This window comes from Sorghum bicolor, chromosome 10 (assembly GCF_000003195.3).
Source record: "Sorghum bicolor cultivar BTx623 chromosome 10, Sorghum_bicolor_NCBIv3, whole genome shotgun sequence".
NCBI lineage: Eukaryota > Viridiplantae > Streptophyta > Magnoliopsida > Poales > Poaceae > Sorghum > Sorghum bicolor.
The window spans coordinates 13,789,025-13,798,952 of NC_012879.2; the positions used below are offsets into that span (position 1 = coordinate 13,789,025).

The 9,928-nt window shown below is 39.7% G+C and overlaps 1 protein-coding gene across 1 annotated transcript; it reads right to left on the reverse strand.

Annotated features, from left to right (window-relative positions):
- Nucleotides 2,683-8,755, reverse strand: LOC8076406 (UPF0261 protein RA0729). The gene is made up of 9 exons (XM_002438206.2): nucleotides 8,525-8,755; nucleotides 7,293-7,943; nucleotides 6,890-7,096; nucleotides 5,526-5,741; nucleotides 5,240-5,444; nucleotides 3,891-4,138; nucleotides 3,632-3,810; nucleotides 3,220-3,473; nucleotides 2,683-3,123 (listed from the first exon to the last, which is right to left on the reverse strand). Exons 1-9 carry the CDS (start codon nucleotides 8,627-8,629, stop codon nucleotides 2,972-2,974), a joined length of 2,217 nt encoding a protein of 738 aa, XP_002438251.1. The 5' UTR covers nucleotides 8,630-8,755; the 3' UTR covers nucleotides 2,683-2,971.

The window sequence follows — 9,928 nt, forward strand, 5'->3', positions numbered from 1 at the left end:
CCAGTAGTACCGGCCCAAACTGTCGGTGGTACCGACAGGCATTTAACTTCTGCAATTTGAGCTTTTGAGTTTCAGGTTTTTTAGATACGCCTATTCACCCCCACCCCCTCTAGGCCAATTAGATCCTTTCACACATGCATGGAGTATTAAATGTAGACGAAAATAAAAACTAATTGTACAGTTTGTTGGAATTGACGAGACGAATCTTTTGAGCCTAGTTAGTCCATGATTGAACAATATTTGTCAAATACAAACAAAAGTGCTACAATATCGATTTCCTAAAATTTTTAGAACTAAACAGGGCCCAAGACTAAGGCCTTATTTCTAAAAAATTTTGGGTTTCGCTACTGTAGCATTTTCGTTTTTATTTGACAATTATTATCCAATTATGGACTAACTAGGCTCAAAAGATTCGTCTCGCAAATTACAGATAAACTGTGCAATTAGTTATCTTTTTTATCTATATTTAATACTTCATGCATGTATGGTAAGATTCGATGTGATGTGGAATCTTGAAAAATTTTGGAAACTAAACAAGGCCTAACTTGCATCAATCCGTGTAGCAGAGGCGTCACGTCACGGTAGATGCATGGTGTGGCTGGTTTAGAGCATTTCCAAAGGTTTTGCATAATTGAATTGACATTTGTTGTTGTTTGCAAACTCCCAAAACAAAATGCAAAGTCTAAAAAATAGTTTATCCAAAAAAACTAAATACACAATTTACCTATAAATCATGAGACAAATTTTTAAATCTAGTTATTTTATGATTAGACAATGTTTATCAAATAAAAACAAAAGTATTACATTGTCAAAATCAAAAAAAAATTGTTTCTAAACAAGGCCTCGATCACTTGCTCAACCGGCCGGCCTTGTTAAGTTCTTAAAAAAGTTTTGTAAAATTTTTTAGATTTTCGTCACATCGAATCCTGTGACATATACATAAAATATTAAATATAAATAAAAAATAATTATTTACATAGTTTAACTATAATTTACAATACAAATTTTTTAAGTCTAATTAATTTATGATAGAATAATATTTATTAAATACAAACGAAAATGCTACACTGTCTATTTTGTAAAAAATTTAAATCTAAACAAGACAGCTTACTGACCCAACCTCACGATCTTTACATCCGTATATATACGTGTCATTCATCATGCATGACTTGACCATCTTCTCCGATCCCATAACAGCAGTGCTCTCTCCTTTTTCGTACACACACGTACATAGGCATGTCCTGCCGCGCCAAGATCTGCAGCGCTGCAGCACCGGCCACGTCAGCAACTTGATAGGGCCCCTCTAGCTACATCAGCACTCTACTATGCCACCATGCATGGTGCGACAGTGTTAGAATGCCACGTCATGTATAGTAACGCGGTCAAAGATGTTAGTTTTAAAAAATAAAATCTTTCGGTGTTAAAAACAAAAATAGTTTTAGAAAAGAGTTAGAAATATAATAAAAAAAAAAGCCGGACAGGCAGGTGATGATCGTGCCCGTGTCCACCATCGTCCCGCCCACCCCCGAATGCCAACGTGGGCACGCTCAGCTGCTACCCTCCGACGCTGATGCCCGTCAGCATCACGAAGCAGTAAGTCGGCGTGTTCGGCAACGACAGCAACTGCATCATGGAGAAGCCTCGCGCCACCATGCCTGATGGCCCTCCCAACATCAGGTACCCATGGTGGACGCCTTCGTCGGGAGGCAGTAGGAGAAGACACCGCCGTACGTGTCCACCGTCTGCTCCATGAGTGATGGTGGTTGCTCGCGGCCGAAGCCGAGGAGCCCATCGATGCCAGTGAACAGCATGCTTTGTGCCGTGCGTGCCCGCATGGACGAAGCCCCACACCACGTCGTTCCCCGCTAGAGTTAGCATGTCGAAGCTATATACACTCAGGCCTTGTTCAGATGTTATCGGATTCACCTCAATCCATATGTGTTGGAGTGGATTGGGATGAAATTTACTTTAAAGTTTCACTCCAACCTACCCAACACATATGGATTGATACGAATCCGACTACATCCAAACAAGACCTTGTGACGTTGGGCGACCCGTCGTCGTAGCTGACCACGTACCCACACTGCGCTGCTGAGCAGGCCGACACGTAGATGCCAAGTAGTGCGCCGATGAGCTAACCCTTGCCATGAGACAGGGTGACGGATAAGAGATAGAGGCGAGCTCACATATGGGCAGACCCGTTTGGATAAATATGGGACGTAAACAGAGTTTAAGGGTCAGAATAACACACTTTCTAAGTTCGAAGACCGGAATAACACACTTTCTAAGTTTGAGACCTGAACAATATACCCCCACAAGTTCAAGGACTGGCTATGAACTTTAGAGAGAGAGAGAAAAAAAACTTCTTTTTAGCATGGCAAATTGGTTAAGCCGCATGCACACCAACGTTATATTATCACATCACATGGTCTAGCACGACCATGAAAATTAGGATAGATTATTTTTAAAATATTAATTAATTTTAAAAGGTAAAAAAATCGGGATGGACCCTCGATGCTATAAAAGTCTATCGCACCTGGTTCATATCACCTCCAAGAGGAAACAAACTGCCGCACAACTATAACGCGGAGAGTCAAATACTACGTCTGAAAATAACAGCCCAAAGACCTTCAGAACCAGATATAAAGCTAAAATTGAAATAAGATATCCAAAGACTAAAGATGCAATATATTTTTTGGAATCTTTCTTTTGTAATTTTTATTTACATGTACCCTCATAAAAAAGGACAGTACACAGTAGTAATGAAGACACTACGCAGCCTCGACAAAGAAAATATTTATTATTCTTCCATGTTTATATTCCAACAAGAAAGATACATTGGTAAGAAAATGTACATGATTAATAAAGAGCCGAGCTTCCGGATAATCTAACATTGCAAGCCAGACATAGAAATCTGCGAAGTGTATCGAAAGAACAGCAGGCAGCAAATCACACCTGTGAACAATGATTCTCATTTTAAGGAAATTCTTTTGTACTCTCTCACGGTGTTCGTTATAGCTTGCTCTACTGGTAATCTTTCCATGCTCGATGCACCATAAAATCCATGAACCCTTTTAGTATTCTTCAAGATGAACTCAGCCTCTTGGGGTCCAGATATGGGGCCTATGAAATTGTGCATGCAAGTTAGATTATTTGCACAATGAAAATCATTGCAAAAGAGCATTAAGAATAATATATTACAAAGAATTGGAAATGTACCTCCATGACAGAGAACAATAATATCAGGATTAACCCCAAGTGCCGCATCTGCAATGGCCTGAACTCGTAAAACACTATCATCTAAAGTGGCAGCTGTCATTGCCCCAATAGACCCTGCAGTTGTCAGACCCATATGTGCAACTATGATATGAGCTCCTGCCTTGGCCATGGCAGCAGCTTCATCCGGATTGAAAGAATATGGAGTAGTAAGGAAACCCATGCGATGAGCCATTGAAATCATCTCCACTTCCAAGCTAACAAAAAATATAATCAAGTTAACACAACTTCTAGCAAGAGTGTTCTTCCCCTTCAGAAAAACTTATAGCTATAATCATTATGCAATGCTTCATGATAACAACAGTAAGGCATGGAATTTGCACTTCCAAAATTTTGGAATGTGTAGAACATATACCTGTAACCCATTCCAGTTTCCTCCAAATTCTGTCTAAAATTCCCATCAAACAGACCTACTGTTGGGAAGTTTTGCACACCACAAAATCCAATGGTTTCTAGTTGTCTGAGAAAGTATTCCATTCTACGGAATGGATCTGTAGCACATACCCCAGCAAGAACAGGAACTCCTTTAACCACCTAAAGTTAAATCTATATCAATAGTTGTGCAAAATAAAGTTGACAGACATTGGAGTGATGTCGGATTCTGAGATACTTACTGGCAACACTTCATTGGCCATCTCAAGTACGATGGCATTTGCATCAGCAAAGGGCAAGAGCCCTGCTAGTGAGCCCCTTCCAGCCATTCGGAACCGTCCAGAGTTGTACAGCACTATAAGATCAACCCCACCAACTTCTTCAAACTTTGCAGATATGCCTGTGCCAGCACCAGCTCCAATAACTGGAATACCTTCACTGATTTGTTCCTTTAGTTTATGTAATATTGACCGCGTCTTCCGCAATGTTTCTGTCAACATAGAAGAGTAGTCAATTAGGACATATAAGTTTACTGAAGCCAGTTAAGAACAGGAAGATGGCATTAACAAAAGCTGAAGCAAGCTGCTTGAACTAGTACATAAATGGTCTGCCTGCTATGTAAGAATTCGCTTTCTGGTTAACTGCGGTGGCTTTTCTGACTTGTAATAGGAAAGTTCCAGTTACCTGACACAGGTACATTAGGTCCTTAACACACTTAACTTCATTCAAACTTAGATCTTCCTCTGTTCTAGTTCTGTAACACAAGTACTTTTCCATGCTAATAGGAGTAGAAAATAGGGCTACACTTGTTCGAAAAGGACATGCAAGCATTGGTAATAAGTGACAAGGCTGATAAAAGAACCTAGCACACCATTCAACATGTGTTACATTTCTGGACAAATAAAGTGAAGTCAAAATGAGTATAATTGTGTCATAAGGAACCTGAGCTAGCTCAGTTGGTCGAGGGGTGTGGATGTATACCCAGACTACCCAAGTTCAAGTCCTTGTCAAGGTGAATTTGGGTGCCTAATTTTTTCTTAATAAAATGTCACCTAGTTCCTCTTAGGTTGGTCTATTACTATAGTTTTTAGTATAACTGTGTCATAGGTGCAGTGACTGATTATTCATTCTGCCATGGTTGGTTACTGGTTCAACTGTGTGGTTTCTGACTTTTGCTTGTGATTTCATTGGATCAAACCAATTGATGTGTTGCATATTTTTCCATTCACTTGACAATATCCTATTTTCACCCTGAAAAAAGTTTGAAGCAACAGTCATTCCTTGACAATGAGAAATGCGAATAGAATCAGAACTAAAATGGTCATTTTTTCAGTGAAATGCACCATGGGTCATTAAACTTTCCCTTATTCTCATATGAATCCATGAACTCTCAAAGTCATCATCTGCTTCAACTTTTCAGGTCCATGATTGACATAGAGTGAACTTAAAATGAACCACTAAAAAAGTTGATGGACCTAGATGATCATTTTGGGAATTCATGGAACCAAATGAGAATGCGAAAAAAGTTTAAGGGCCTATGGTGCATTAAATTCTTTTTTTCCTAGAGTCTAGGGGTGAAATCATAACTAACCTGGTTTTGCATCCGGAAAATCCACAGGAGGTCTCCATATAACAGAACTATCTGAAATTTTCTGTCCTGAAGAACAGGACCTTTTTATATTAAGACCTTGCTTAGGTTGGGCTGAACTAGAGGCCTTTACATCCATACTCAAGAATGCATCTACCAATGCATCTGCGAATTCAGGGTCATTGATATGATAAGGAAGCAGCTTCACCTGTCCAGAGCCAACAAACTCCGATCACTAAAGACACCCTAAAGATGCAGAAGCAATGATAATTATTAAACATGGAGTAACCTCTCGGATGTCGGTTCTCTTTATAAGGGTGTTTAATTCACCCAATAGTGTAGATGTAGCTTCTGGGTCATAGAATGGCATTCCTGGAGCATCTATTGCAGATATGCCCTTCTGGGGAAGGCAAATAGTAACTTTGGATGAAGATTTGTTTATTTTATCAGCAATGAACCTAGCAAATTTCTTGTTCTCTTCCACGGTCGTCCGCATCAATGAAACCTTCAATAGTTACATGGTTGTTACTAATGGTACAAGAAATAGAAAAAACACAAAGTACTTGAAATAATAAAAAAACTCAAGCAACCTAGGTGGAACTGAGTGGCTTTGCTTTTTAATTAAGAAGAAATAAGCACTAAAATTCTCCTCGACAAGGACTTGAACATGAGAAATTAAACTAGACTCGGCTCATAAGTTCTTGGATAATTGAACTCTGCAATTTTTACATTTTAACAGTCAGTGTTTGTACAAATTTTCATTAAATTCTTTAAGAAATTGTACATAGCCAAGAGCGCCATTAAGACAACTGATAAGTTGAAAGATACTCAAACTTATTGACCGGAAGTCGAGACCACCATTTTAATTCTTCTTAATATAATGATACGCAGCTCTCCTGCGTGTTCAAAAAGAAATTGAAAGATACTCCCCTGTTGACAAAGCACTAATGACGCTGGGCTAGCTTAGTTGGTCAAGGGTGTGGATGCATGTCCAGACCACTCAGATTTAAGTCCTCGCCGAGGCAAAATTGGGTGTCTATTCTCTTCTAAATAAAATGCCACCTAGTTCCTCCTAGGTTGGTGTAGTTTTTTTTTTTTTTTTGGTGGCAAAGCACTATCTTGACATCCTTATGATTTGTGTAACATCATTCTGCACAACCAAATCCCTAAAGATACTCCTGTGGCGCCAAAGCACTGTATTTACATACATACATAGAAATTTTGGGAAAAAGTTGAAGGATTTACTTCCTCTTGTCCCAAATATATGTTCATATGACATTGACACGGTCTGCAAGACCCCAAATAGAAATAATTGTAAATATGAAAATATTTTTCATGATAAATCTAGTAATGTCAACCTTATGTTGTCAATCTGTATGATTGTTTAGCTTTGGAATAAGTGACCAAAGTTCGAATCCTTGTGGGTGCACTCTCACTAGAGTTGGAGGGTGGCCTCGCCGAGGGAAAGCTTAGAGTTCCCTGGGTGCCTAGCGTCCTATCACACGGGGGGCTAATCTAGCCTCGAGCCCCTATAGTCAAAGTTCAAAAAAATGACCTAGGAGTTAAGACACCTAAGATGGACATACATTTGGGATCAAGGATAGTAAAAAAAAGTGACTGATAATATCAAGTAAAAACTTTTGATATGCTAACCTGCTCATTATGAACATGGATATTTCTCTCTGCAAAAGCAAGAGGGATTGTATCTCGAGCTCCAAAGTTTACCATATCCAAGGCTCCAACACTAAGAACAAGAGGGATCCTATTCTCTATAATTGCATCAAACCTGGTCTCGTCACAAGCCATGATGCCACCTACAATATGATCTGCAACTTCTGTTGTCGTTACATCCAATACACCCTGTATGCATTCAAATTCAAATAGAAGTAATATGAGAGACTCTACAAACATGAGAAAATAAAAGGAACCACTATGCTCACTAGGAAAGTTCAAACATTACAATATACAGGGGAGATGAACTAAAATAGATCCTATCCTAACTAGATTGCTCTGAGTACCAGGCAGAATATAAAGATTCAAGGACACGATGCACTACCTGTATGAAACCACCCCTAACTAGGTCTTCCATCGCTTTGCCTCCTACACCAGTGGCATGGAATACAAGGGTCTCATACCCTTCTTTGTTCAGTCTATCCTTGACCGCATTTACACATGGTGTTGTAACACCAAACATAGTAATACCAATAGTTGTCTTTGTTGAAGTTTCATCAGACTCATTGGATGCCAACAAGATTCCATGTACCATTCCAGCAAAAGCTGCTGCAGCATTAGATAATATAACACGGCTGACACTGTTTATTCCACATATGTCAACAACCGAAGGAAACAAGACCAAATCAGATGTTTCAACATAAGGCGTAGTGTGACCACTAGCAACGGTAGATACAATAAGCTTAGGCACTCCAAGTGGCAACAACCTCAGAGCAGGAGCAATTAGTGCAGTTCCTCCACTGCCTCCTAAACCAACAGCACCCACCAGAATACCACTGTCATATCTTTTTTTCAGAAAGCTCTGAAGAGCCTTTGACATGAGTGCAATTGCTTCACCTCTGTCATCTGGAAGATTATGTTGGCCAACACCCAAATGGCATGAAAGAATTGTATTTCTTGGGATAAGTGTGATATCTTTGAAATCATTTGCAGTTGTCTTTTCAGTTGTGGAGACATCCACTATGCTCACTTGAACCTGCAAAACCATCCCAAATTCCCAACATGTTAGCCAAATTTCATTAGATAATTCCTGACCTGGAATACTGCAGTATGCAGCTGTAAGCCTGTAACTGAAAAGTAAATGCCAAAGGTGCCAACAATATTGCATCTCTTGATGGGAGATAGCTCAATTCGCCCTATTTTGTTGGGTGCCATATCGCCCTTTCACACTAAAACTCACAAACCTATCTTTAGCCCTTAACCTTCCAATTAGAATCATATGTGGAAGAACACGCAAATTTGAGTCCTTGCATAGCAAGTTGCAAACTTACTGTTCGACCAAATTCCGTTCCTGAATAGCAATTGGGAGGACCTACTCAAAACAATGGATACCGTTCCGTTTAATTTCCTAGTATGGCCTCCGAGAATTATAAAACACGGTCTCCAGAGACAAATGAGACCAGACAATGAAGATTTCCGAACCAAATCTGGCATTTAGCATAGGGCTAGGAGCAACACTGGCCCCCCAGAGTAGTTCTAACTCTCTCCAACTCCGCCGGTGCTACTGGGGGTACCGAGGGACGACAAGACGATGCGAAGACTGGGGATGGGGTATACCTTAGAGTCGGAGCCAGTGGCGGCGAGGGCGGAGCGGAGTTGCGCCGCGAGGAAGAGCAGCTCCTCCAACTTGGTGTCCGCTGTTCCGATGCAGAGCACCTCCATTTCTTCGCAACTGGAGCGGAGCGGACGAGATGATCTCTCCGGGCGGAGTGCGTCCGTGCGTTAGTTGAGAAGAGTCCAGAACGATGATTTGGTGAAGTGGACTCGGCGACTACTGAGAGCAAGCGCAATGACGGTTCAGCCGAACCGGTCTATAAGGCCCACAGCAGGTGGCAGTAACATATCCGAACCAGCAGTGGGTCCATGATACAGGCCGTGCCGTGAGATTTCTAGGCCCTGAACAAAGCTATAAGCAGGTGAATTAAAGTACCAAATATAGCCAAAATAATGTATATACTGCATACCAATGCTATATAGGCCTTGTTTAGTTGTAATTTTTTTTTTTGCAAAATGGATACTATGGTATTTTCATTTATATTTTATATTTGATAAAAATTGTCCAATCATATACTAACTAGGCTTAAAAAATTCGTCTCGTAAATTACAGACAAACTATATAATTAGTTATTTTTATTTATATTAATATTTCATTCATGTGCTGCAAGATTCGATGTGACGAGAAATTTTGAAAAATTTTATAAAATTTTTGGGAAGTAAACAAAACCTATAGAATAGTACTTTTGAACTCTTGGTTTTTATAATCTTTACTTGAATAACATTATTTCTTTAAAATAAATTAAGAACATGAGAGAATAAGAAACACTGTAGGCTGTGAGGGCTAGAGCCGAAATTAAGAACACCACCACACACGCGAAGTCGCCACGGAGACGCATGCGTGACTCGAGAGCTACGATCTGGACTCGCCCGAATACATGAGACTTCTACTGTTGAGCTGATTTTGAGGCCCTGAAGATTGGGAGGCCCTATTCAGTCGTACAGGTCGCACGCCCATGGGCACGGCCCTGCATGATAAAATAAAAAATCTTGACCACAACTTCTCATGTCGTTCGCGCAGAGTGCATGAAGTTCGTCCGTGTCAGATGTTAAAAATAGTTTTTTTTTATTATCTTATGAATAGCCATAGTGTTATGATAGTGTTATGGATAGTTTTTATTATTTCTTTTCAATTGACTGCTCTTATAATATTTCAGTCACTTGGTACCAGAATATTTAATTTGTAGACTACTTTTCACTACATTATGGTTGCTCGCACCAGCCGCACACATGACAGGGATGGAGAACACTGCGTGGCCTTTTATGGGGTATTTGGTTGGAGCTGTTTAATAGTTTTTCGTTTTATTTTATAATTAATGTCTAATCATAAACTAATTAGGTTCAAAAAAAATTATCTTTCAAATTATTTTTTAACTATGTTTTTAATTTAAAAAATAATCTATATTT